At 51.8% G+C, this 27,000-nt stretch overlaps 10 protein-coding genes across 10 annotated transcripts; 6 read left to right on the top strand and 4 right to left on the bottom strand.

The window, feature by feature from the left end:
- Positions 1-140: 140 nt before the first annotated feature.
- N7539_006708 (uncharacterized protein) lies at positions 141-1,252 on the top strand (the record flags this gene model as incomplete). The annotated part of the gene is made up of 2 exons (XM_056936309.1): positions 141-607; positions 676-1,252. 2 exons carry the CDS (start codon positions 141-143, stop codon positions 1,250-1,252), a joined length of 1,044 nt encoding a protein of 347 aa, XP_056788244.1.
- Positions 1,253-4,424: 3,172 nt separating this feature from the next.
- On the top strand, positions 4,425-5,864 carry N7539_006707 (type III PLP-dependent enzyme; the record flags this gene model as incomplete). The annotated part of the gene is made up of 2 exons (XM_056936308.1): positions 4,425-4,716; positions 4,807-5,864. 2 exons carry the CDS (start codon positions 4,425-4,427, stop codon positions 5,862-5,864), a joined length of 1,350 nt encoding a protein of 449 aa, XP_056788243.1.
- A 529-nt stretch (positions 5,865-6,393) lies between these two features.
- Positions 6,394-7,494, bottom strand: N7539_006706 (GTP-binding protein; the record flags this gene model as incomplete). The annotated part of the gene is made up of 1 exon (XM_056936307.1): positions 6,394-7,494. One exon carries the CDS (start codon positions 7,492-7,494, stop codon positions 6,394-6,396), a length of 1,101 nt encoding a protein of 366 aa, XP_056788242.1.
- Positions 7,495-8,215: 721 nt separating this feature from the next.
- Positions 8,216-8,695, top strand: N7539_006705 (uncharacterized protein; the record flags this gene model as incomplete). Its single annotated transcript, XM_056936306.1, has 1 exon — positions 8,216-8,695. One exon carries the CDS (start codon positions 8,216-8,218, stop codon positions 8,693-8,695), a length of 480 nt encoding a protein of 159 aa, XP_056788241.1.
- A 691-nt stretch (positions 8,696-9,386) lies between these two features.
- N7539_006704 (uncharacterized protein) lies at positions 9,387-9,989 on the top strand (the record flags this gene model as incomplete). The annotated part of the gene is made up of 2 exons (XM_056936305.1): positions 9,387-9,729; positions 9,859-9,989. The coding sequence occupies 2 exons, from the start codon at positions 9,387-9,389 to the stop codon at positions 9,987-9,989; spliced, it is 474 nt and encodes a 157-aa protein (XP_056788240.1).
- A 452-nt stretch (positions 9,990-10,441) lies between these two features.
- N7539_006703 (putative 2-hydroxychromene-2-carboxylate isomerase) lies at positions 10,442-11,469 on the bottom strand (the record flags this gene model as incomplete). The annotated part of the gene is made up of 4 exons (XM_056936304.1): positions 10,442-10,639; positions 10,786-11,069; positions 11,174-11,273; positions 11,395-11,469. 4 exons carry the CDS (start codon positions 11,467-11,469, stop codon positions 10,442-10,444), a joined length of 657 nt encoding a protein of 218 aa, XP_056788239.1.
- A 2,915-nt stretch (positions 11,470-14,384) lies between these two features.
- Positions 14,385-15,731, top strand: N7539_006702 (uncharacterized protein; the record flags this gene model as incomplete). Its single annotated transcript, XM_056936303.1, has 1 exon — positions 14,385-15,731. The coding sequence occupies one exon, from the start codon at positions 14,385-14,387 to the stop codon at positions 15,729-15,731; it is 1,347 nt and encodes a 448-aa protein (XP_056788238.1).
- A 1,342-nt stretch (positions 15,732-17,073) lies between these two features.
- N7539_006701 (alpha/beta hydrolase) lies at positions 17,074-18,610 on the bottom strand (the record flags this gene model as incomplete). Its single annotated transcript, XM_056936302.1, has 5 exons — positions 17,074-17,138; positions 17,235-18,047; positions 18,116-18,316; positions 18,366-18,439; positions 18,501-18,610. 5 exons carry the CDS (start codon positions 18,608-18,610, stop codon positions 17,074-17,076), a joined length of 1,263 nt encoding a protein of 420 aa, XP_056788237.1.
- A 226-nt stretch (positions 18,611-18,836) lies between these two features.
- On the top strand, positions 18,837-21,623 carry N7539_006700 (uncharacterized protein; the record flags this gene model as incomplete). The annotated part of the gene is made up of 2 exons (XM_056936301.1): positions 18,837-18,849; positions 19,174-21,623. The coding sequence occupies 2 exons, from the start codon at positions 18,837-18,839 to the stop codon at positions 21,621-21,623; spliced, it is 2,463 nt and encodes an 820-aa protein (XP_056788236.1).
- Positions 21,624-22,331: 708 nt separating this feature from the next.
- Positions 22,332-26,645, bottom strand: N7539_006699 (glycylpeptide N-tetradecanoyltransferase swoF; the record flags this gene model as incomplete). Its single annotated transcript, XM_056936300.1, has 7 exons — positions 22,332-24,232; positions 24,369-24,441; positions 24,577-24,710; positions 24,936-25,116; positions 25,186-25,969; positions 26,037-26,499; positions 26,573-26,645. The coding sequence occupies 7 exons, from the start codon at positions 26,643-26,645 to the stop codon at positions 22,332-22,334; spliced, it is 3,609 nt and encodes a 1,202-aa protein (XP_056788235.1).
- Positions 26,646-27,000: the final 355 nt, after the last annotated feature.

Here is a 27,000-nt window from a genome sequence, read left to right as displayed (position 1 = left end):
CTGTACCTAGTTTGAGCCTATTGAGGAACTCTGGGGTGAAACGTCGACCGTGACTTGAAGTGGGCCAAGAGACAGACAGTTGTATCTCTAGTCGTGGAAAGGTTTTCACGAGCTCATTCGACAGAGTCCCAGAATCAAACATGGTCTATTATATTCGGTTTCTCAAAACACCACGGTTCCAGAAGCAAAAACAGTCTGCGTATATTTCAGCACTGATATGCATCTCGACGGATCTTGGGGATGATTTCCTCGCCGAAGAGGTGGACTTGACCGCCAGCTGGGTTCAACACTCCTCACACAAAGTGCGAGCCCAGACAACTTTCCGATGGCAAGCTGGGTCTCGCCAATCAGCCGTCTCGCTGGGGCCTTTCTCGTTGAGCGCGGTGACCGCGCAAACGGCCGTGTTGAAAATCCAGCTCGCAGACGTGGAGAGAGATACTTTAGAAGAAGGGTCCATTCCCTTGGTGATATCCGCAAATAGTGCACCTTTCGGTCCTCAGTGGGAGCCTGCCGAGCCTTTGATTCGACGAGACTTGTGTATTCCGGGACATCTACGACCTCTGTCTATCTGGGAAGAAACGGGGAATAGTATCGCTCGGCACATCTGGTCAGTCATGGCTCGGTTACCCTTTTCCATCAATCTGCGACTAACCCGCGTCTCGCGGAACACCACAGGGACGCAGCTCTTGCAGCTGTCGTGTTTCTGGACCGAGTGGTGAGCGGCAGCGAGACAACGATGTCTGGTCTGACGAAGCTACTGGCCCCCGGCACGGCCTCGCTCCGAGTCGTTGAGCTCGGCGCTGGGTGCGGCATAGTGGGAATTGCAGTGGCCACCATGCACAAGAATTGTGAAGTGATTCTCACCGATCTGCCGGAGGTCTCTGATATTGTCAGTCGTAATATCAAAGAGGCCTCGTCCCAGCACACATCGACATCGGTCACATTTCAGACCCTTGACTGGGATGAACCCACGCCTGCACTCGTCGGCGAGACGACTGATCTGATTCTTGTATCCGACTGTACTTATAACGCCGACAGTCTGCCCGCTTTGGTGTCAGTGCTTGGTCGCTTTGTGCAAGAATCACCGGAACTGTTAATCCTCGTAGCCCTGAAGCGACGGCACGAGAGCGAGGCTGTCTTTTTCGATCTCATGCGGACTGCAGGATTTCACTCATCGCACGTAGCGGTCAACCTGCCAGCACAGTGGGATCAAATGGATCAGATTGAGATGTACTGCTATCAAAAAGCGTAGAAGATGCCCGGGTCAGCATCCGAATATCAGCTGAAATTTACATGTGACACTGCATATCCGTATTTATCATATCATTCGTCGCATATGAATACGGGAGGACTTGGATATATTGGATACCATCTGCAAGAATGCGGTCCAGAATGCCGATTGTGACTTTGGCAAAGTACCGCGGTTGCAACTAGGTTGAGTCTACGATGGCAAGCAAAATCAAGGGTCGCAAAAGATGGTGAGTAAGTGCAATGACTGCAATGTCTGTCTGTATCACCAAGAAAGTAAACAAGGTTGGTTTCACCTGCTGGTCCTATACAGTAAATAGCAACATTGTACACAGAGGTACAGTACAACTACACCTGGCGGTGCAGGCTACCTGGCAGGCAGGGAGACTCGATTCAGTCGAGTCGGTTGAAGCTGCGAGCTCACGAGTCATGATCAGCGAATGAAGGCCAAAGGAGATCATCTTCAGTACCTCGGGGACTATCGATTCGCCAAGGGATTTGGATGCTTTGCCTTGCACTTCTTGGTCACTTTGAATTGCGACTCACTAGAGTCTAGCAGTAGCCTGTATGCAACATGTGCTATGCAGTATGCGCTATGCACACTCATGTAGCCCTTCCCTGCGACGTGGGTTCCATCAGCAACCCGTCCCTGCGGCCGCCTCCAGTCCTGAGCGCTTGGAACACATGGCCAACAGACCTGATATTGGCTGGTGGTCCGTTGAGAAATCCCGACCATAGATCAATATCGATTGTTCCTCTGAGGACGGGCCTCGCTAGTAGGTACTGGTCAGCTAGAGTACCACTAGGTGTCTGTGATCATCCCTGCGGACGCATCATACAGCTCGGGCTGTGATCTCCCGTTGATAAAGTCAATTCGATATCTTGACTCCCGAGACACTAAGGCTTTTATGTATCTTAGTCCATAGTACTGACCGTGTTTGCAGTTCACTTTAGCTGAGACGGGCAAGGCTCGAATTCTGATAAATAGGTGTATTTCGTAGCGACCGACACCTCTGATAAGTGCTCCGAAGACTTACGTTTGGCTCGAGAAGGTATCTTGATAATCGAGGCTCCCGTCGCGGAGGTTCTGCTCCGCGAAAATAAATATGTTTAAAATCATCTTGGTTTCATGGAATTCGTACTATAGGTCACATGTGGCTTCTGAATGAGGGGCGTTTTCCGTCCTACGACCGGAAGACGGGTGTCAGGAAGAACTTTACAGAGGTAATTACTACATGCAGTTACCTTATGTACAATTTCAATTTGCTAGTAATTTCCGTCCACACTGCTAGCTCCATGTCCCAAAAGTTGTGAGAATATCACTCCTTGACCCTTGCTGTGTTTGTCGAGTACGTGGGCTTTCTTGGCACTCCAGACCAACCTTCGAGCTTGAAATTGCCTAGCTTCCTTGGGTATAGAAGAGCCCCTGTCAACGACTTAGGTAGACTCCTCCGATATGTCGAACGCTAAGCTGCTGCCCAACCTACTCTGTAAACCTACGAGAGCGCGGCCAAAACGGGAGGTAGCCCCGTCGCGTCCTTCCAACGGTATGGATCGTTTGGCATGGTCGGCATTTTCCTTGGATGGGCGTAGGTTGATCGAGTTTGTCTAGACACTTGGAGACTATCGATTCTAGCATCAATATTCAGTCTGAAGTCAATCTACAGTCTACAGTCTACACACTGTACCGATGCATACTGCATGGTGTATACTGCTGCGCTGCATATGCATCTTATAACCATACCCACTGCGTATGGTTATTAGCATCACTGTGTTCATAAGTTGTGAATCCACGTGGATCTCACTATTGTCGAGTCTGAGACGGACCATACTGGATCTCCACTCAAAGTCTGTAGAGGACTGGAGGACGAGGTACCCCGGCAATAGTATCACGGGCATGAGTCTGAATTGCGCCTAGTTCTACAGGACTATAGCTACAAACCTTGAAGTCTTACTAAGGTATCTATTTCTACTATGTAGTATGTAGCCAGTATGCCTATGTAGTATGTACTATGTAGTAACTTATGTACTGCTCTCGACCTTGTCAGGACTCACATGTGGACTGTGGAGAGCTGGATGAAGGAGGTACATTTGGATACCAGAACTGCACAGTCTCTGGGGGCTCCGCTCTGTATCCTCAGGTACTGTCCCTTCGAGTTGTCGACCACTCCTGTCACTGCCCAATGCTGCCGTAAGCAGTGCAGGCCGGGCTCGATCGAGATCTCGACCTCGACCCAAACGGTCAACCTGCCTGCGCTCTTCCATTCTCTGCAGCCTGCTCATCTGTTCTGCATGCTCTGTGCCTCTCTCCTTCTTTTTTCGACATGAGACTTTCGCTTGTCTCTCTTTAGACTGAGCGCGAGTTCAAGGTTTCTCGGTAAGTTGAGTTCTGTGTCCTGCAAAAGTCCAGTGTAGTACCTGTTGTCCTGTTCGCTCCACCAAAACCCACTTCTCGCGGGATTTTCAAGCGCCGTGCGTCATTTTTTCGATCTCTTTTCCTCCCCCGTTTTGTCGTGACTTGGACCAAGAGAAGGTCCGCTTTGCCCTAAACACCGCCCCGAACCCTTTTTCGAAAATTTTAAAACTCGGAACCCTCCCCCGCCTTCAGCTCTCCTTCCCTCTAAACCGTCCATCTTTTTCCTCTCATAGTGATCGCTGGTCCAGCTGTCATCCTGGTTTCTCTGCTGACCAGCTCTATCACCTTCCCAATCGCTAGGATAGCACCAAGCCCCCTGCCTTTGGTCATCACCACCAAAGGCAACCCCCCCACCACGGCTCCCGTAGCCTCGATTCTGCTCAGCCAAATTGTCTCCACTCGCCGCCAACGCGACACTCTTAATAACATTCCACCACCTGCTGCAACAGTCTGCTGAGAGTCCGTCCGGTGCGCCTTTTTTCGACCCGTTGACGCCCTCTCACGACATTCCCTCAGTCTTTGAGCTGCCGCATAGGACTTCTCTGAAGGTTCTTCCTCTTAAGGAGGAGGGGTCGAGGAGGCTTAGTCCAGTCAACTACGGTTGCGACATTTTTCGTCCTCCCTAACGCAGTCGCATCATTTCCTGTGACTTAATCATCTTATTCATTTTACAAACCCCCCCCCCCCCCTCTTTTTTTTCTTCTCGCAAAGATCAGAAGAAAAGACTGAACATCGTGCTGAAATCACTGCTGTACGAAAAATGGCCCCGACTGCGTGTGTGATGCCGGCCGCCGAGGTGTGTGCCGTCAAGAATGATCTGATCCATCACGATCCCCTTGGCAAGGCCGGCAAACTTGGGGACGAATTGTTGCAATCGGAGTTGACTGCGAGGGAGCTGGTGATGGATGTGCTGAAGAAGCGCGCATCCGAGGTGGACACCGACCGCTGCGAGGCCGGTGAGGAGGATGCCTTTTATGTTGCGGATATGGGCGAGGTATATCGCCAGCACATGCGCTGGAAGATGAACCTGGGCCGAGTCAAACCATTCTATGGTAAGTCAGGCCCCACAACAACACGATACATGCGTGGCCGTTCGGTCGTCACATCAATCACTCTCTAACTCGATGAATCTTGGCGGGCAGCTGTCAAATGTAACCCCGATCCCGAGGTTTTGCGTCTCATGGCCCAGTTGGGCAACGGTTTCGACTGCGCCTCCAAGTCGGAAATCGATCTCGCCCTCCAGACGGGCATCGACCCCAGCCGAATCATTTACGCGCAACCGTGCAAGACCAAGTCTTATCTGCGCTATGCCGCCCAGGTTGGCGTCAAGCAAATGACCTTTGACAACGCCGATGAACTGTACAAGATCAAAGCCCACTTCCCGGACGCTGAGCTGTACTTGCGCATCCTCACCGACGACTCTACCAGTCTCTGCCGGCTGAGCATGAAGTTCGGTGCCTCTCTCGACGTGGCCGCTCAGTTGCTGCAGCTCGCCCGCGAGCTTGATCTCAAGGTCGTCGGCGTCAGTTTCCACGTTGGCTCCGGTGCCGAGGACCCCCGTGCGTTCTTGAAGGCTGTGCAAGATGCCCGTCTGGTGTTTGACCAAGCGGCCGCGATCGGTCACGAGCTGCACACTCTGGATGTCGGTGGTGGTTTCTGCCACGACACTTTTGAGAAGTTCTCCGGTATTCTTAGCACCGCTCTCGAGACCTACTTCCCTCCCAGTGTCCGGATCATTGCCGAGCCTGGTCGGTACTACGTTGCCAATGCATTCACTCTCGCGGCCAACGTCATTGCTCGTCGTGACCTTCCTGACCCCTTGGATCCGTCGCGCACTGCCTACATGTTGTACCTCAACGATGGTGTCTACGGCAACTTTTCCAACATCATCTTTGACCACCAACACCCGGTTGCCAAAGTGTTGCTGTGCGCGGCCGATGCGCCTCGGTCGGGACTCCCCTCCACTGCCGCAGGCGAGATCAACTCGTACTCCATCTGGGGCCCAACCTGCGATGGCATCGATGTGATTACCCAACGCATCGATCTGCCTGGGCTCTTGAACACCGGAGACTGGTTGTACTTTGAGGAGATGGGCGCGTACACCAAGTGCAGTGCCACTCGCTTCAATGGATTCTCGGACAACCATGAGGTGATTTACATTTCCAGCGAGCCGGGCGCCTCGGCTCTCCTGAACTATTAATTGTGGCAAACGTCTGTTTTTGTTGCAGCCTTTCACGGTTGGCCTAATTGTCTTGTTTTTGCTTTGAGAACTACTGCACAGACTTTCACTGCGTGGGAGTCCTGCTGTAGTATAGTCGATCCATTTGCGCGCTACTTTGTCCATTTGGCCGTCTGTCATGGTCGAGTGTTTTTCCCGTTGAGATTTTGATCATAGCCATTCTTTAGAATAGATCCGCGGTGCCGTCCCTTTCTTTGCCCCGTGTGGGTCTTCGGTTACAACAAAAGTGCTCTTAGCGTTTTTCCTTCTAAGTATTGCGTGGTGCTCTCTGTCTGTTCAACATGAGCAAAATCATAGACTTGCGTCCCCTGTTGAATCTGTCCTTCGCGAATCATCAATGAGGTCATCTGACCGCGTCCTTGTTCAAACACTCCATGCATGGGTATACTTCTATCGGTCTATCGGTCTATCGGTCTATCGGTCTATCATGGAACAAGACGGGGCCCTCCTCTCGCGGGTCTCTTTGACCTTCCCTATCCAACGTCGTAGTCTAGACCAATCTCTCCACAACCAACTCGGGGTCTCCACGGCCACCCACTTGCACCAGATCCCCGGCCTCCAACTTCTTCTTCCACTTGGCCGATTCGTAACGAGCCAGGATGAACGTCAACCGAGCAGCCACCGACTCGTCCGCCGACTCCGCCACGACCGCCGAGGGTGTGCACGTCCATCGGCCAAAGGCCCAATTGAGAATATAGTACCTGGATTCGGAGGACTCCGCGGGCTTTCTGGAGTTGGGCTCATCGGATGATTCCATGGGTGGCACGGCCGCAGAACAGCGCAGGGTCCCCTTGATCCGATAGACTTCCTCTCTGGGCGCAGATTGCAAGAGTCGTTCGAGGGCCTCGACATCGACCACCGTGCCTGCAGCGTTCTTCAATTGCACCGAGAGCACTTCGACCTCGGACTGGTGCTCCTTGTTGTGATCATGGTCCCGGTGGTGGTCATCATGTGCACCGCCATCCCGGACCGCCCCCTCCTTCGCAAACAATGCCCCATCGATCCCCAACAACACATCCTTGTCCACCAACCCGCGATCCGACTTGACCCAGGGCGTCTCGATCCCCAGATCCCCGACCCGATCCAAACACACATCGAACTTCCTCTCCCCGGCCACCTCCCACTTATTGAAGACAATCAGATCCGTATACTGCGCCTGCAACTTCGCTGTATAACTCGTATCCTCGTATCCTTCCCAATTCTCCACATCAATCACGCTGATCACCCCATCCAGGACGAAGTCGGCGCCTTCGCGCGCCAACCGATTCACCTCCATGGCCAGGGTGGCGGGGAACGCGCTGCCCGAGGTCTCGATCACGATGCGATCGGGCGCGACGGTGGCGCGCAGCTGCTCGAGCGCATCGCTGAGCTGGCCGACGAGATTGCAGCAGATGCAGCCGTTGAGCAGTTCGCGGACCCCGGAGATGGAGGAGGTCGCGGCCAGTTGGGAGTCGACGGCGACGTCACCGAATTCGTTTTTGAGGAGGGCGAGTTTGTAGGTGGAGGGGAGTTGGGGGATCAGTTTGAGGAGGAGGGTGGTTTTGCCGGATCCGAGGAAACCTGTGACGATGGTGATGGGGATGGGCGCCATGATTGACGTGGGGGTGGACACCCGGTTGAATGAGGGTAACCGTCGACTGTGGTGCGGCGCGATGATGATGAAAGTAGCGGGCGAGAGATTTCGCTTAGTAGAGGTTGTGTATGTAGTATGTAGTAGGTTACTCGGTACTCTGTCTCACCGAGTTCTGCACTGGTTCCATTGACTGCTGCAGTCCCGAGTCCCGACATAATTTTCCCGGCGGCCGTGTGGTTCCCATGCGTTGGTCCGGTTGGCGTGGCTTGGCTTGGCCAGCCACTGCACGTGGGGTTGTTCTTCCACGTTTTGGATGAGAGGAGCTGTTTGACTTTGGAGTCACCTTCAGGCTTCCAGTAGTGTGGTAGTACTGCTACTGGCCAGTCCATCGTCCTGAGGTGATCGAGGTAGTCCTCTCTCCGGGGGGTCCTCCTTCTGGTACCTTGATCAATTTGACCGATTGATGGAGTGCGAATGGCAAAGAGTGTAATGCTGAAGGCTCAATCTCTTTTTCAACATCACGTGGACGAAGTCTTCTATCACCCGGTATTCATTGCTCTTCCTTTCACCTACAACCAATTCGAATGGCTTGGTATGAATACGAAGGTTTCAACATCCCTGATCTGTCTCTTTCCTCCTCTTCACTCCATTCTCCCTCAATCATCGTGGTCAAATGACCATCAATTCACACTCGGGTACCCCACTAACAGGGACTATTAGTTAACTACTAACTACTTCGATGACCACCCATCTTCCCTCTCCTCCTCCTCCCGAATGGGTCCTCACGACGTCATCTTCGCGCGGCCACAAAGGGCCCGAGAGGTGGCCGTCCAAACCAGGTCCGCTCCATATCCGACCCGTCGGAGGCCAGTTGGCTTCATCCAAATCGCCCGCGGAAGGCGCACAACCTCCCCCACCCACTCGGGTCCCTGACTCGCGTGGTCGCACGATGATTGACGGCCCTACAGGCGATCCGACCGACGGCCGGGACGATCAGCCTCTGCCTCCCTTTTTCCCGTCCTCCTCGCTGGTGACTTGTCCTCGTCGAGCCCTGGGCCCTACTCGGTGCCAAATCCACATCCACAACCCCGTCTTCCGTCGTGAGAGGAGGACACACCGGGCAGGCAGAGTAGGAGAGTCCCACCCCGGCAGAGTGGGAGTCTTCCGGGAGAGAGAGAACATGTCGGAGAGGACAGAGGAGGAGGGGGAAGACATATGACCCTCTTATTCTTCTTCTTCGGAGAGGCAACCAAAGATGTCATAACAATCGTCATTTGCAACGAGCTTGTTTCTCTCGGGGTTCTCCATACTTTCTGTCCTTCCTTTTGAACGTAATTTCCTCTTTTTCATTCAGACCTCTCTCTCTGGGTCTCCTTCTCTCTCTCTTCTTCTTTGCCCCCCTCCCAATTCCCTCGGCCGCTAAGAAAGACCCCCAGCCTATCGCCGTTTTGTGCGCCCAAAAGGGTTTCCCCCAGCCTTACGTCAAAGGATCAGCCCTATCGTTTGCTCCATCCGGTCGTCATCCTGGTCTTGGCCCTGTCATTTACTCAATGCAGTCCAAGACAGACCTTTTTTCTTGCCTCATCTCATCCCTCCCTCCACCTTGGAACGTATCACTTCTCGAGAGACGACAGTCGGTTGATTGTTTGACTCCTCCCTGGCAATTTCTTTGGACATCATCCACAATTCATCAATTGGTCCTTGCACCTAGCTGGACGAAGGTGAAGACTACTAAACTGAGCCCAAGTCCTATGTTCCACTTTGCTTGTCTACTGCCTGCCGATCCATCGATCTATTGATCTATCTATTCAACGTCAATCCGTCAACCATCTATCCACCCGCATCAATACAATCTCTCGCGCTGGTTCTGAGAAGGGCCCCTGTTTACGCTGTCTCGAAACCGCCCAACCATGGGGACCACAAACCCATCACCACCCTCCGCGCCCTCGCGCAGCCCAACCACCACCACTGTTCCCAGCGAACCGAATCACCAAGACCCATCAACCTTGAAATCATCATCCACATTCTCATCGACCTCCTCCTCCTCTTCCTCTTCCTCCACATCCTCCTCCGTCGTCACCGCCATCCAGCAAAATGTCTCATCCCTCGTCGGCCCCCATATCGACCACGTCAAGGGCGCAGTCAACGAAAATGTCACTCCCGTTGCCCAGGAAGCGCTGCAATTATCGCAGCGGACCGTGCGTGAAATTGTCAACCAGATCTATCCCGAGCCGGAACCGGAGCCTCAAAAGGGTATGTCTCTAGTATTCATTTCCGCCCATCACTATATTCACCCGACGCACATCTCCCGCAAACACACCACATCATGTAGCTCAGACTGATGATGATATCTGTTTTTCTTTTTTGACATGCGCTATCTAGGCCTCGATCCATCGCATCCCGACTACCATCAAATCGATCAGATGCATGATGAGCAAGTCTGTGACTATCTCCGGCATAAGCATCGCAGCACGGCATCGCAGCCGTTGCAAAGGCTGAAACGGGATTCCTAGTGTGAGAATATTTTTTTTTTGGTATTGTTGATTGCGGGGGTTTCCCGAGACCTGTATATGGCGTTGCCCATGCGAGGGCGTTTCTTTTTTTGATGATGTACTGTCCATACTTTGTACTATCTATACGAGTTCAATGAGCGACCTCGTTATCTTTGTCCCTCCCCTTTGATGGAACTCACCACAGTCGAGTGCCGCTATTTTGGATAAAATATCGATGTATGAAATAGGCCACAGGTCCTGAAATGACTGACAATATACAGCCCGTGATGGACGACTAGACACCACGAGCTGAGGAACCAAATGGAACCAGGGCACCTGCACCTCAAGTAAAGATCCGTAATCAGTACTTCCGGTCCAAGCAGTACGTTGAACGTTCACAGCACACGACCCATACAAATGATTCATCTTCCCCCCGCCTCATCTCCTCCTCTGAACCTTTTGTCTTGCAAACCTCAAAGCAGCGGCTTCGGATCTCTACCCCGTTCCAATCCCAAGAAGCCCGCAACATCCTCCAAATTGTCAACCCCCCAATAACACTGTTGCTCCCCCGCTGCATTGGTACATTCAAACCATGGCAGACCAAAGGCTCCTGCGTCAAACGCCCGCTGGGTATTCGTTGGGAGCAGGGCCTTCATCTCAGCTTGGGTGATCTATCCGCTTGATTAGTATGTGTGTCACAATTCCCTTTCCTCTTTCCCCTCGTTCTAAGCTACCAGGCACGGGTTTGGCGAAAATAGAACGCTTGAAATGACAATGAGGAAGAAAATAAAAAAACACCAAGGAAAAGAGAACGTACCGCTTCCAGAACCTCTCTCGTCACCTGCTCCCCCAACACACCCTCCAGCACCGGCTTGAAGCCCTCTACTTTACCGATCTCCGAATTGGACTGGACCCAGAACGAATGATAAATCGCCTCGATGGCAGCCGGGAGCTTTTCCGGAGTCTTGTGCGCGACCACGCTGAGGGCGCGCTGGACGGTCACGGTGCTTTGGGGGAAGCCCGGCGGGGGAGTGGCGCAAATGGGGACGGAGAAGCGTCTGGCCCATCTGTTGCGTTCGTTGTCGATCCATTTGTTTTTGTCTGGGGAGAGAGTTAGTCACGGAGGATGATGGATGGAAGATCAGGTGCGTGAAGAGATCGGGGTATGTGGGTGAAAGGAGCACGGTGATCTCCGGTTGACTTACTCTTGATATTGAGAGGTGGTTGATTACCGCAGAGCTGGAATAGACCGCCTAGAAGGATGGGCACGTAGGTGACTTCGCATTTGGAAAAGGTTGGAGAGTGCTAGAGTCGGTGGATGTTAGGTTCTGTGGCGGGCGAGGGTTTCCAATGTATGAACACGGAGATCATGGTCGAGTCCGCGGTGGCGTGGGCTGGGGGTTTCCCCATTGATGAGATGACTGACCTTGAGGACATGAAACGCAATGTATGCGAAGGGACTAATGATATCGAAGTAGAGGGTAACTTTGGGAGTGGACATTTTTCTTTAGTTGGAGTTGAGCTGGTGGTTCTGAACTTCTGATTCTTGGATGATATACAAAACAATCTGTTTCCCCTTGTACAAGGATCGGGTGTAGTTGTGGACAAGTCGAAATATATGGCGACGACATCCACTATGGGCGTTTCCCCGCAAACGTCTGCGGTACTCCTGCAAGCCGCGGCTCATGAATAACCGGCGGGCTGTACTGACTAAGCTGAGCGTGGCAGTAACGTAGTTCCCGGCCGTTCTGTACACCCGGCCGTTCCGTACACCCTCTCCAAATTCGCGTTTCCATATCTACATATCAACTTCAACTACCTACTATACCACCAAAACGCTCTGATTCCTGGCTAAAATCGGCCGATCAGGAGGGCAAGATCTTATTAGCCCTTAACGATATCAAAAACGGCCGAATTTAATCTATACGCGCAGCCGCGAGGCTATATAATCTCCCTCATACAACCTTAGCCGATCGCGCGAAAGGCGTGCTTATACGCGTCGATAGACGCCTAACTAGCTATAAATTAACTTAACTAGAGGAGGATTCGCTAGTAGAATAGATTATCTCTCTAGATACGCGTAGAGCAGCGCTAAGGCTAGCTAATATACGAGCGATAGCTAATATTCTACTAGCCGCCCGCGGTAGCTAGCCTCGACCTACTATTAGTAAGAATTAGCTATTAACCTTTATTTATCGACGCGAAGAGATTCGATCGCGTTTCTCTAGGCGATATAACTACTAACGCGCCCTAAACAAAGATCTAAAATCGCTATAAGCATAGTTTACGACTATATAACGTGTGATCGATAAGAACGGTATTTAACCGTAGGATATCTATAACTTCGATAAGATAGGGTTTATAACGGGCCTTATATCAACACAAAAGGTTATTACGCGAGCTAAATACTACGGTCAGCGATCGATATTATAGCTAGGAAATCGCGAATAGGTTACTACTATCGAAGTAATTTACGCCGATAGCTATTCGCTACCGCCTTATATAATTTTTAAAGGTAAAGTTATAATCGCTAGTTAGTTTAATAATCTACTATAAGATTAGCGATTTAAGGTCTCGAATAATAGCTAGACTACCGATAAGATTAGTCTACGTTAGCTATAAAAGCTATTTATCCCCTTAATAAACTCGCGCGTATAAGATCGATTTCGACTACTAGTTCTTAATAGCTATAGTAGCTATCTTACGCCTTAATTCGATCGAACTTACGCCGAAAACGATATTATACTACTCTGTATACCTACGTATTTATCGTATCTACTATAACTACTAGATATTAGCTATTTTATAGTATTAAAACGCTCGTACGGTCGCTTTATAAGTAATCTTACGCGTAGGGGCTATAACTATATCGATAAGTTTAATTTCCTCGATAACTACTAACGCGCGCGGCTTAAGGCTTTTTAACTAACGATTATCCAAACTAGCTTCGTAGCTAGTAGGCTAGTACTAGTCGATGCTAAAAGACTACTTTCGAAGCTTAATATCTCTCTACAAACGCCTACACCACTAAGCAGCCGGCTAATAAGCAGATCTAGCTAATTCACACTAAAAATACCCAGAACCGTGATTTAGCTACAAAAGCAAGCTTCGATACTTAAAGATCTACTAAAGCAGCGGTCGAATAGCCCTCCGAGCCTATCAAAGACTATACTAGATCAGATTATTAAGGGCTACTGTATAGCGCTATATAACACCGCGCTACTAGCGTAAGAAAACGCGAATCTACGCGTAGCGAATAAGAAGGTAGTAAAGAAGCGTAATCGTTTAACTAGATATATACCTTACGAAGAGGGTTTAACTATCGAAGAGGGCCTATAGCTAGTTACGCAGCTAGATTTACCAGCAGAAGTACCTGCGGTGGAATCGTATAGGCAGGGCGAATTGCCTATTCAGGCAGACCAACCAGCGAAGAGAGCCCCGCCTAGGTGTAGTGGGTGTAGAGAGATTGGCCACAGGATTAATTCATGTAAAAATCGCTATATTTAGCTAGATTAATGGGTGTTGGTTGAGAGAATCGATTTTGAAATTTTCTAATAAGTTTGGGTGTCTCGCCTGGCTGGGTGTCTCGCTTGGCCGGGAATTACGTTAACCGGCGGGCTGTACTGACTAAGCTGAGCGTGGCAGTAACTATGGCAGCGTGGCAGCGTGGCAGCGCCAGAGGTTGATCGGGCGGAACTGAACGAGCCCTTCCGCATGGATCCCCCGGGCCCGGACTGGCCAGTGTCCACTGAGGCACTCGGGTAGCCTGCGGCCGAGAGCCAAGGCACGGCACAATTAAGGTTATTGCTAGCTCCGAAAAACACAATGGGATTGAACTTCTACTGCAGATCGTACCTCGAGGTCAGTGGACGTGAGATCAGTAACATTTTCTGTCATCGTGTCAGATTCTCTGACACGATCGTTCATGCTCCGACATCAATCTAGCAAAATGAGTCCATGCTATCATGATTTAGGCAGCGAACGTCCCGTAGGTCTGCCTGAGCCAAAATTGGCAATCTTCCCAAGAGGTTTTGCTTAAACAACTGTATCTTAACTACGCAATCAGGTGTTCACACTCCGCGAGATGTTTGCCCTGGTATCTTGTACCCATTTCAATATTGATAGCGACAATAACAAAAGCAACATTCGTAAACTGTTTGCTTCTTGGTGGTCGGAAACTGCCATCTTGTTTTCGACTATTTCATTCCCCCGTCTCGTCTCTTCTTCCTTTCCTTTCCTTTCCTTTCCTTTTCTTTCCTCTCTCTCTCTCTTCTTCGGCACTCTCTCACTTTGGTTGTCACGATTTGCTACATTCAAATCTAACCTCACTTTCAACTCCCTCCAAACTCACCTCTCACTCTTCGCTCCTGCTCCTGCTCCTGCTCCTGCTCCTCCCATCCATCGCCTCCCGTCAGCATGGCCTCTTCAACCATGCGCATGCAGGCTCTCACTTCTGTTTACGAGAACGGGCACGGCGTCAATGGCCTTGGAGGTGCTCTCCATTCCAACGCCTCTGTGCCTCACTTCAAGAGTGATGGCACCTTCACCTTGCTTCCTCCTTTCGTCTCGCCCAAGCAGCGAGCTGGTGACCTCACGGGTGAGCCGTTTGAGCTTCTTCCCACACACGTCCCTCCCTCAGCAAGCTACATGAGCTCAGCTTGCTTCACCTTCGGGACCAGCACCACTGCCGTCGCCTCTCCCGAGTCCTGGTCTGACCGACTCGACTTCCACGCCCCTCTTTCGACGCCCGACGCCCACGGGATCCACCCTCTGTTTCCTGAAACAAAGGAACACCCACAGGTATATTCAATTGACCTTCTGGCCTTTGATTCCATCTCACTAACCATCCTTTCCTCTCTCTTCTTCCAGACGATGCCACCCATCGTCGCTGACGACAGCCCCCGGGGTCAACCCTGCACTCAGACCGGGGCTACACTCATGACGTTGGGGCACTTCAAGACAAGTCTGCAGCAAAAGTTCATCTACAGCGACTATGTCAAGTCTCTCCGCGATATTCGCGCTGAACCCTGCAGCGATATCGCCCCCAACGGCTGGTTGATCGAGGAAGAATCCCTCGTTATTGGGGTGGACCCCTCATATGTGGTCCCAACCGGAGATGATCAGCCCTCGGACGAGCTTGACCTGCAAGAAGGCAAGCTTTTCGTCGTAGAGCAGATCTTCAGCGACATGTGGGCGCTGTGCTCGGAGATTTCCACGAGTAGGCCTCACCATGGCCGGACCCCCGGCCCACCCAACAAGCTTGCTGGCTTTGGCTTTGTGCCCCTGTGTGCGGTGACCCTCGCCGCCAATTACGGCACTTTTTTAAAGCGATGTCGGGAATACCAGCAACATCCTGACGAGACCATCCTGACCCCTGCCAACGGCGGACGTGTCTTGCCTCCTGTGCGCGTTCAGAGCGTACATGTCAGCCGCGAGATGGATTACTGGTCACTCAAGGGACGGCAATACTTCAAAACCACCAAGGTTCATGCTGTCTGCCAGAAGTTCCGGCCCATCGGCAAGAACGACGATGAATGGGAGCCCAGGGATCCCTTTGATCATATCCAAGGCAAGTCCTCGTGTCTGCGGCGGGTCTGGAGAAAGCTCAAGGCCGAAAAGCTCAATGCCAATGCCAGCTGGGCTGAGAGAGACTCCGGGCCTCGTCAGGGTGTGCCGAACAAAAAGACGCTGAAGGGGCTTCGCCGCGATCTAAATGTCAAGGCTGGGATTCGGGACCTGTGTGGTTGGATTCGGGGCCATTGAATGGTCAATGGTCGATGGTCGATTTTCCTTTTTCCTCTTTCTTTTCGTTGTTTTGTCTTGCGCTTGTATGAGGTTTTCTTTTCGCAGGATTTACCTGGCTTAATGATCCCGCCATGATGTTTTGATGTGTTGAGAAGGATCCGGGAATGTATGATTATGGCGCTGGGGGGAGTTTGTTACATTTGATGAGATTGTATGTTGTGTGCGGACAAGATGGTGATGACCATGAAATGAGCGATGCGATACGAGATATGAAACACCTTCAATGAAGAAATGAGTGATGACAACAACCTTACTACAACCTTTAATTTGGTACGGACGAAACTCCCGCATGTCGGTTCAAGAGAACCTTCAACTATGATGTAGATGGAAGATTGGTCCGGCGATCAATGCCACCGCATCACTACGTACACCAAGATCTATAGATAGTTTAAGTCAATCCACCTCTGATATACAGGCCCACGGACATTCGAGCTTGCTTGATTCGCGAGATTGATTAACCCTCTAGAATATCGTACCAACGAAGCTCTTTGCGAAGTTGCGTCAACCTTTGCTCATAATTGACACAAAAGACCACCTGATAACCGCTCATTTCAAAGTTGTTAAAACACCCGACGAGAACAGCGCTTACCTATCTCTGTCCTTTTATATCTGCCGCAAACCTCACTGCATAAGGTAGCTGATCTCTCTACGAAAGTCACAAAACACCCCCCTTCCTACAAGCACCAACATCCTTCAATCCCCGGACACAATAAAGCTCCGTGAACTCTCCACATCCGTTCAGCAGAATTCACCACTACTTCCAAAATCGGTTTAAACCTTCCAACCTCCATTGGAAGCTCTGACCTTGCCTGACCTTGCCTGACCTTGCCTGACTTTACCATGCCGTCCCGATCTATGAGTCCCCACCGTCTAGCCGAGAACCTCACGCCCATCCTGGACCTCAGTTTCGAGGACAAGAGCCGCGATCCGAATGAAAGACCCGATCACTCCCAGATGACTAGTCGGGGAGCTCCAGCACGACATTCAAGACGTCAGCGATCGGAGTATCGCTCGTGGGATCGAGCGAGTGATGTGCCGAGGACGGGGAGGACAGGGTCGAGGAATAGGTCGTGTTCGAGGCATTGATGGGTGGTGGGTTGGATCTTGGTTATGTAGGTGCTGGCTTTGGTATGGGGTGGCATTACTGGGATTATCGATGAGGTAAAAATACGATAAGGGTAGGGCGAAGTGGGTGTTCGAGATCATGTTGAATTGGAAGGGGAAGATAGCGTATTTGACATTCATGCATGGGCACTACAAGTGCCTGATCCATGGTGACATGGGTTCAACACCTTGGGCCTTACTCTTCGAATGATCTCAGGGCAGCAAGGCCGGCAACAGAGAACGATGCTACTTTGTTGTGACCTAGAGCGCGACAGATCAAGTTAGCACTTGGCCCTTAGGTAGTAGATCTACCACTAGAAGTCTGGAAACCAAAGAGTCTCAATGGGCTCGACTTACCTCCATACTGAACACGTTCCCACCGGACCTTTTTCGTAGCCTCTTCCCCTTGAGAGCTACTAGGGATCCTGTTCTCCCATATTTCAATTTGCGAACCACTGGCTGTATTAATCGCGGAGACCACGCGACCATGCTCCTTCCCAGTGTTCTCTCCAGTCGCTGCGGTCCAGATACGACGGCCTTCACGCCAGGGGATCTCAATATCATTCTTAGCATGCACTATAGTCAGGTCAAGGTCCTTGTGAACATGTCTAGAGCTGCTGCCGTCTTCCAACTTTGTACCGTTGACGCCGGTCAACCGAGCAACGCGTCCTGCTGTGTCCCAGCTGTCCACAATGTGGCTCATGACCCATTTCTGGAAACGGGGATACCCGATCAAGGGGGACAGCATGGGCGGAGTCAGACCCTTGACGCTGTAGGACTTGATGAGACTTGCCAGATTACTGAAAGATGCCAACAGAATCACTCCGGCAAAGGGCTCAGGGTCTTTGATCGCAGGCTGAATAGCCTTCGGATCAGGAGAACCAAAGGCGAATCGCTCAGCCACGGCCGCAGTAACAGCTGTACCCAGACTCTGGCCCATGATGACGATGCGAGAAGGTGGAATCCGGAGAGGCCCAGCCGTCAAAAAGTTCAGAAGTGAGACTCCATCAGTGATCAATCCCTCTTCGGTTGGAGTGCCTGTCGAAACACCGAAACCACGATAGTCCATGGCGAAGACGTGGACTGGGTGTGAGGGGGTGGACAGAGCCAACAGGGCATTGTAGTTGGCAGGTCGCTGAGCAGAGCCCAGATGAGCAGCATTTCCATGAACTAGGCATTGATTGTTGGTTTTAGAAAAGGAGCTTGGTGCAGTGGGAGGGCCTAATTGATGGACCTACAGCTGACAACAACTCGGGCGTTAGGGTTCTCTGCAAGTAGCTTGAAGGCATTGGTCAGAGAATAGTCCTCAGCCGGCCCTGAAGGTGGACTGTTCATGAGCATCTCTTCATGCTCATAACAAAGATGCAGTGGCATCAAATGCCACCCATAGAGCGTTTCATTATCTGGTGTTACCAGATGGAACGGCTGCACCTGAGTTTCTGGTACGGTCAGCTCTCGATTTAGATCTTGATGTTCACCACAACATACTCAAAAATCCAAATTGCTCGACCTGATTAACATCCTGCCAATATGCCGGGTTGACCTTGTTCGCGTATAAAAAGCTGTGCCGAGTAAGCACATGCTCAGTCCTTTTCCGGTAGTCACTGAGGCAGGAGGACATACAAACGCTGCACTTCAGGGAAGGTCAAAGCTGTGACGAAGAGAACATAGACCAGCCCACCGGCTGCAAGTGCCCAGTAGGCTTTCTTGAATATCGGCTGTAATTTGACCATGGTTTGGATGATCGGATCGTGTCAATTCTCAGACCACTCGACGGCGCTGGTGGAACGGAGCGGAGACGGAGACGAACCGCCGATAAGCCACGCGCAACTTTATCGCGTCACTCCTCAAACACATCTTCTCCTTCCGCATCATCACATGCTTTTTCGCTTCTCCATTGACAGCTATCGCGGATCCCCGTCGGAGGGACCTTGGAAGCACTGATTAGGCTCGCACATCATGGCAGAGAAACGTAAGCTGCGTGCAGGCCGTGAGCCCGCGGCGAAAAGACGAGTTTCCGAAGCAGCCACTCCATCGCAAAGGAAAAAGGCATCGACCCCCGTGCAGTGTCGCCTCCTCCATCTCCATCACCGCCGCCGCCGCCTGAGCCCGTGGAGCCTTTGCCAATCTCCATTAAGGATGGCGAACCGGTGCCTGTGCTGCGGGAGCGACAATCCTCAGATCTCTCAGATAAGGAGTACCAGTCATACGCTGAAAGGTTTGTCCATCCTGTCCTTTGCCCCTCCGCCAAGGATAAACGTCACTAACAAAACTGAAAATGACTATTACAGCGCAGTGATGCTCACTGCCCTTGAGCGATCAAAGAAAAAGTGGCTGAGCGATGGCATTCTGGTTCGATATTATACAAAGCCGAAGAAGACGAAGCGCGAACAGATTGAGAAGAACAATCCACCCAAAGATTCAATGACTCGGGTCGGCCCTTGCGACGTAACCGTTGGACCTCACCTTTTCGATGCGATGATATACACTGTCAAGGATCCCAATGCCCCGCCGGCCATTCAATATGCTCCCCCACCCAAGCAGATGGCACAATACAGCCATCCCCCCAATTTCCAACAATATCAGCCCTATTCAGGGAACCAGAAAAGGGCTGCTTATCCTCCTACACCCGCTGCACGACCTCCGCATGCATATCCAGGAACACATGCTGCGCCTCCCCAACCGCGTGCACCAGTTCAGACACCACCGCAGCCAAACCCACGGCCGCCTCAAAATACCCAGCCAGGACAACCGGCAAAGCCGAGCCCAGATCCCGTCATCCAGATGCTTGCCACAAGAGCCGCGGCGGATCCAGAATTGAAAGCTCTCATGAGAGTGGTCGCTTCGAGCCAGGCCTCCCAGGAACAGCTTCGAGCCTTCCAGGCCCATATTGACGAGTTGAACGCGATTATTAAGGCCAGGGAGCAACAGGCCCAGCGAAATGCAGCTGCAGCTGCGACAGCACAGCGGGCCCCCACGGTTCAACATCCTGCGGCATCTGCACAATTTCCAAGGCCAGCGTCTCCTCAGGTTGTGATTTCGCAGAGGCCAGGTCCGCCTCCAAATGTCCAAGCGCCAGGCCCTGTCAACTCGAATCAGCAAATTCCTTCCACGTCAGCTGCGGCTCAGGGTGTTCAGAATCAGCCTGCGCCTGTCTCGGGTCAATTGCTGCCAGCTCCCTCGCAAAAACCAGCTGCACCCGCGCCGGCGCCTCCTTCAGCAGCTACGCCAATACCATTATCAGCTCAAAAACCTGGCCCTGTACCTACGTCTGCCGCTCCTTCCACCCCTGCTACGGCTCCCGTTTCCGCTCCGGTCTCTAGTTCAGTCTCTGTCCAGGTCCCTGCGGGTGTCCCTGCTCCTGCTTCTATTTCTACAACTGCATCTACGTCCGTGACAACGCCCGCACCGGCTCCTGTACAGAATTCTGCTCCCCCAGCTTCAACTCCCGCGACAGACATCGCCCAGGGCCCGGTCATTCCCGCGCCACCTCGAGCCCCGGCGCTAACCCAGGCTTCCCACCTGAGTGCAGCTCCACCAAATCCTTCGTCGGCCAAGATTGAGGTCGCTGTCCCAGCAGTGAAGCAAGAGCCCGTAACGACCACTGGTCCCGCTGTGAGGGCTACGCCTGGACTTCAACCTGCTTTGTCAACCCCGTCTGCCAACATCCCATCTATCGGCAACTCCAAGCCACCTCCAGTACCAACACCAATCCCTCAGGTGCAGGTTCCGGTTTTCCATGCCCCTCCAAATTCCAGCATGGTTCAGCAACAAGTGCCACGCCCAGTTCCACCCCAGCCACTACATCCACAACAACAACAGCAGCAACAACAACAGCAATCGCAGTATGGCGCCAATACGCCTGTGCAGTCACGACCACTGCCTTACAGCTCGCCTTCACCTTATTACAGACCTCAAGCACCGCCAGCTCGACCCACCCCTGCGCCTATAAACTACAAGTCCGTGGTCTTCGAATTTACTTCCCCTTTGACACCTTATGGGAGCAGCACATCCGGCCACGCTGGATCGGGCGACCGCTATCTTTTCCCTGAACATTCGATTTTGGAATGGCTTCCTAACGAGAATACAATCCTCGCATCTTTTCTGATCGTGAAAAGGGTGGACCCCAATGTGCCTTTTCCCATCGATACTGCTCCCGATGCAGGAACTGGGCGAAAAAGTAAAGGTGCCTCCAAATCGAAGAAGGCATCGAAGACGGATAAGGCTACAGCAACGCCAACGCCAGCGCCCGCCGATGTTTCTCCAAAACAAGAGCCCGGCGACGAGAAGTCCGATGTCAAACCCGGTCAAGCCGAGACACCGGCCGTTTCAGCCGAAAAGTCTAGCGCTGAATCAAACCTGAAGGAGTACTGGCAACCGGTCACTTTCCGCATCCATGCCGCCAGTCCCCGAATCCTGGAGCCTTTGACTCGTGTCGTCAAGCCAGCGGACGAGGTCCGCAAGTACATGAAGGAAATAATGGACCGGGCCGAACGTGCACCAGATGGGTTCCCGGCCTTCAGACTGCCGTACGAGGATGCGCGTGAGGCATTCGAAGCTGAGAATACTCCCATGTCCGTGTCTACGCCTGTCACCGGTACATCATCACGGACTCGTCCCTCCAAGGCCTCGATCAAGAAGATCGAGGAAGAATCCGAGGCTGAGAATCAGCAGGAAGAGGAGAAGGAGGAAGAGTTGCTGGACTTCTACGGTGCCCCTACGGGTTTGCCGCCCTTGCGCGTCTAGACCCTAGAACTGTGTGGATTGACCTGGCCTTCAGTGGTCTGTCGTGACAGTGTACAAGGAGTTGAATACCCAGTCTTACTATGATCTCTAGATCAATCTCCTACTACGAAGCTGATGACAAGCCCTTTCTTTTACTCCCAGTGCCAAATTCAACTGTTTCACTTGTAGATAATTGTCTATTCTTCGCGTAAATGGGGTCCTCCTGCTGTTAAATATTGTGCTAACTGCACAGTCGATTCCTCAAGCCTAGGTATCAAGTCACGTGGGGTCACAGGACATGAGACCTCACTACCTTTCAGTTGCACGCAATATTGCAAGAGGGGACCATTGTGGCATACCCAGCATGACCAACCGCCTGTGAGTGGGCAGCACAGTATATCATTTCGTTACTACAGGCGGCGCTTAGAAAATTTATTCCTAAAAAGAAGGGAAGACACTGCCCAGGACATCGAGGGGACATCTGCAACGTCTTTCCGGTTCTCGACCATGTCGCAGAGTTCTTATCAAATGTCAGACATCCAATTCATCAACATACTTGATATGGACTTTGGAGCGTGGAGAATTCCCTGGACATCAAAAACACATAAAGAGCATGACTCGTACCTGACGTGCCAATGAAGACGTAGGAGGTAACTTCCACAGCCACTCCGTACATGAACTCTCTTCTAGACTTCAACCGTCGTAGCATGTGCAACGATCACGTGTATCTCAGGTGCTGCCACCAGAATATTGGCCGTGATCACCAATCACTCCTGCAGTCTCCAGCAACCATCTAGCACTCTCCCTTGACGAATCGCCAGCCCCCGTTTTCAGATTGATATTTCGGCGCCGCTCTGCCTCACGAGCTTCAAATTCCCATTGTGATCGTTGGTTTTCCACGGCACTTGAGCTGGGCTCCGAAGACACCGCCAGCTCCAGGTCTGGAACCACGCCCCAGACCTCAAGTGTGTATATATCCAGGCGCAACTTGACTGAATTGTCTTCCATTGAAGAATTTCCAGGAGGGAGGAAGACGCCGTCGTGGCCAACGGGCTCGATGAACAATTCGGCTGATTCAAGATTCGTATCCACGGTGAGGCTTGCGGCTCCGTGAGGCTTGGGGGGTAGGTGTTGACTGCGCGAGGCTGGAGGGATCTTACAGCCAATGGCCAGGCCCGTATGCGACGAGAACCACGCTATTGGGAGATTTGCTTGTTTTTGAATAGAGGTGGATGGATTGCCCGGAAGAACTTGGTGCTTTGGAGACAGTTGGAAGAGGCAAGGGAGAGCGCCAGATGTTGTTGGAGAGCCGTGTGATGAAGAAGACTTCCATGGCTGGGGAACGTAGGCGCCGATAGTTACTGTTTCTCTGCTCTGTTCTTCACCTTTGACTGTACCTTGTAAGAGGAGGATGTTGGCGGACTGCCAGGTCATAACATTGTGTGAGAAGGAGGTCAAGGAAGAGCCGTGTGCGGATGTTGAAAACACCGGATGGAGTCGAACACCGCTTCGATAGAGATTTTGGGACTGCGAGCTAGAAGGAAGAAAGAAGGAGAGATGTGAGATGACCGCGGGGGTAAGGATTGTGGACTCGAAACTTCCTGGCAACAAGATCGGTTTAGACAAAGACAGAGGCTGGTTGTCCTTTTCGTCAGTCGACATCTCAGCCTCGGCTTCGCCGCGTGCTGTTCTTTTTTGTGATAGATTCAACTTCTCGCTGAATAGCATATGTTCAAACAATGCCGTGAGTGGATCGAAGAGGTATGGTAAAGATGTTGAAACAGTACGAGCGAATGCTCTGTATGAGATGCCACCATCATTCTCGTCGGGTCGAAATGCGGCTATTAATGTTTCTGCCTCTTTCCGAATCTCACTCGCTCGTCCAGGGTCCAAACCCGAACACGCCATGTATTTATCGACACGCTCAAGGGGCTTCAAAGGTGCAATCACCAGCAGGAGCATGAGCAGACGGCGAAACGTGTCATGAGATATTCCGGTCTCGTATACAGTTTTGTCGACACGATGATCATGCCTGAATACTTCAATGGCATCAAGAGACTCAAGGGCCGCAAGAGCAAGATCATCATCTTCATTCTCGTCGTACTCGTCATTGGCAGGCTCGTCGATGGAGAATCCAGCTGCATGTGACTTTGCGGGACATAGTTCTTCTTCCACATATTCAGAAGTTGACTTTTTTGTGGTTCCCGCTGAGTCGGCAGGTTGGCCAACATGCTTTCTTCCCACGTCTGCGAGGCTTCCAAAGAGCAACTTCGTGCGGTCTTTTCGCCCGCGCCGGAGCACTTTACCATACCGCTCAGTCAACAGTACAACTACCTTGACCATGGCCTCGAAGGTCAGAACACTTGGGGCCAAAGTATTTTGGAACGGAAACGCAGCAAGATAGGAGACCATCCGGAATAGGACTGGTCCGGCGTCAAGCGAAGCTTCGCCTGTGCCAAAGGAGATGCCATCTGGAATGCCCAAAAACTCCGAAAGTATCTGTTCATTCCAGTAACGTAGACCTCCTTGCTCTGCAGCTCGGGAGAAAAAGTTGTCTTTGAAGTGCGTGAGCTCCAAAGGGGTGAAACACTTTGTTGCGAATCGCTCAGCCAGCAAGTGGCTTAACTCCTCTAGAGAATATTAGTCTAACTCGCACGTAGTCAACGATGAGCAAGGTTCCCTGGAATTAATTCTTCAACTCTCTTTTAAAAAAACTCCCATTTGAGCGGGCGTTGCATATATTATTCCATCCACCGAGGAACTGACCTGGAGAGGCTCCGCTGTAATCGGTTGACTGGCCCGCGCCCATTGTCGCGGAAACGCGGGGACTGTTATGCAGCTACGGTCTCGAGTTCAGGGAGGCCTGATTCTTTGATTGGGATTGGATTTGATATCACGAATGATGGGAACAAAGCAGTTCACACTCGAATTGAGAGAATTTCTACTCAAAGCAGTGAGGGGAGACTCAACTTACGAGACACGAAGAAAAGTGATTCCGAGTGAAGGTCAAGTAGAGCTGGGCGAGGTTGCATGGTGAGACGTCAGGCATGGATGCCTCAGGTGTCTGATCCCATGGGTTCCAGGCCCGCATCGGCTCTTCGGCTGCAGCTGGTGGTCGAATCATCATCACATAATAAGAAACTTTGTTGTCGGGCAATCCTCGTCCGGCCACGTCAGTGAACAGCTGAGCCAGAGTTGGATCTCCAGTGGGAGTCAAAGTACGAATGTGCATTCATTCTACCTGGAATCTACAGGCTCGAGAAAATTGAACTATGACTTGGTCGAAAAGTTTGGGGTATCGGCCTGTCCGCTTGGACTATAACATCACCACACCAACACCACCCATCTTCTTCTCATCGGGGAGATTCTTCTCGTTGATGCCTCCGGTAATGGCAGATGTGCGATAGTTGAACAGATAGAAGTGAAGTTGGCCGTCGCCAGCTCCGAATTTCAATTGCTCCAGGAAGAGAGGGTTGTCGTGGGAGGTGAGCGCATTGAAGACGTCGAATTTGGCCTGCGCATGATGTTAGCGGAAGGTAGACGAACACAAGGGGCGCACTTCGAGATGGAGGAAATAACTGACCTGACGGGCGCAGATGAGAGCATCATTCATGAGTAACTGAAGGCGCGCCTTGAGGGCGCTCTTGTCGTCCTTGAACGCAGTTTCAGATGCGTAGTAATATAGATAGGCAGCTCGGACCACTTCGTGCTTAGGGTTGTTGATGACAGTCGACTCCAGGTTGTAGAAGGAGACGAAGTCGGTGATCTTCTTGGTCTCCAGATCCTCAATCACATAAGCCCACACGACTTGCTCCTTACCAGGCTGCGGCTTGTAAACCATCCAGTGGTCTATCTCGTCGCGAGTAAAGGCTTGGTTCATGTCAAAGCGGAGCAGGTATCGCTCCAGAAGGTCGTGGACGGCATCGATGTCTTTGCTTTCCATCGGCCGAAGACCGGGGGTCGATGTCTCCGCGGGGAGATGATTCTTTGAGATCTGGCGGGCCTTCGTCGAGCCATGAGGTAAGGGAGAGAAACCGACTTCGTACAGCTTGAGCCAATCTAAGGCACGGTGATAGTACCGGCAGGAGCTGACAGGGGTGGGAAGAATGATACCAGCGGTGTAGATAGCCTGATAGATTCCCTCAAGGTAGCAGCGACGTGTGATTTCCTTGATCAGGACCGGGGCTAACCGCTTTGATCGGAGTTTCTTGTGAATGCACAGGAAATTGATCTCGGTCACCTTGATTCGGTCTCCACGAACGCGGAGCTCCGTCGGAACACCGCAGATCGACGCAACCAATTTGCGAGACTTGGAAGCCCGGACTCCGACGTGCCACTCTTTCTTCCAGCCTGGAGACATCAATGCCCTTTTCAAGGATGAATTAGACACCATTGACCACGAAATATCATTCCAGAGGGAGTGTGTCTACATACCAGTGCAGGAACGATTGAGAATAAGCGAAGCGGAACATGGCATTGTCGTCCTCCACATAGTGGTTGTTGAGCAATTCATAGAGTTCCCGTAGTTCAGACTCATTGGTCAGGTCCAAAGTGCACCACTCGAATCCCTCGAGCAACGCATCTGGTGTTTTGGAGACCTTCTCTGGGTCAATCATCTTGATCGGCCCCTGTGGCACAGTTTCTTGACTTGCGCGGTCATCGAAGCGAGGAACGGGCTGCGTCTGCCAGAACTTGTAGGAAGCCATGTCCTTCTGATTTTTCGTGTTACCCAGCGACATGCCGGTAAGCAGCTGCGAGATGTCCAGGTTCGCAAGTGTCTTCGCTGCGGTTTCTTTATCCATGCTGGCCAGCTCATTCTTCAGAGCTGGATTCGACTCCATCAGAGACTCCAGCATCTTTCCTGAGAGTTTTTTGGTCGCACCGCCCGAGGTAGGAGCTATATCGATTGTCGTCAGTCAGGAAAAGCTCGTGAGAAGCAATCGCGGGGACACGGAAGAGGAAGTGGCTACCGGAATTGGAGCTGGAGTCCTGGTCGGCTTCACGCCGTTCAGGGGCTTTGTCTTTATCCTTTGGATCCGGCATTGTCGTTTTCTGAGGGAATTCAGTCGAAAGTGACTATATCATGAAGGAGGAGGAATTCGTCTGGAAGGGTCCACGTTTGTCACATCAGCAAAACGTGGAGCGGGTAGGTGGGGGGGGGACCGAGGGGTAACTGTAACCGGCTCCGTCTCCTGCTCTGTTCTCAAAGCCAACGGGCCAGCGGTGCCGAATCGATAGAAACCGTTAGAGCACACGTGTTAGTTTGGATTTGCTAGGTACGCGTGCCCATCGTCTGAGACAGATGGCATGGCACTGAAAGATGCACCAGCGTTATCTAAATAAATCTGCAAATGTCGAGTTGGTGACAAGATAAGTGACTGACCATCACATGTCCCAG

The sequence above is a fragment of the Penicillium diatomitis genome (assembly GCF_028827545.1).
Source record: "Penicillium diatomitis strain IBT 30728 chromosome Unknown utg000009l_segment0_segment0, whole genome shotgun sequence".
Classification (NCBI taxonomy): domain Eukaryota; kingdom Fungi; phylum Ascomycota; class Eurotiomycetes; order Eurotiales; family Aspergillaceae; genus Penicillium; species Penicillium diatomitis.
The sequence above is the reverse complement of the archived record's forward strand: the minus strand, read 5'-3'. Positions and strand labels throughout refer to the sequence as shown.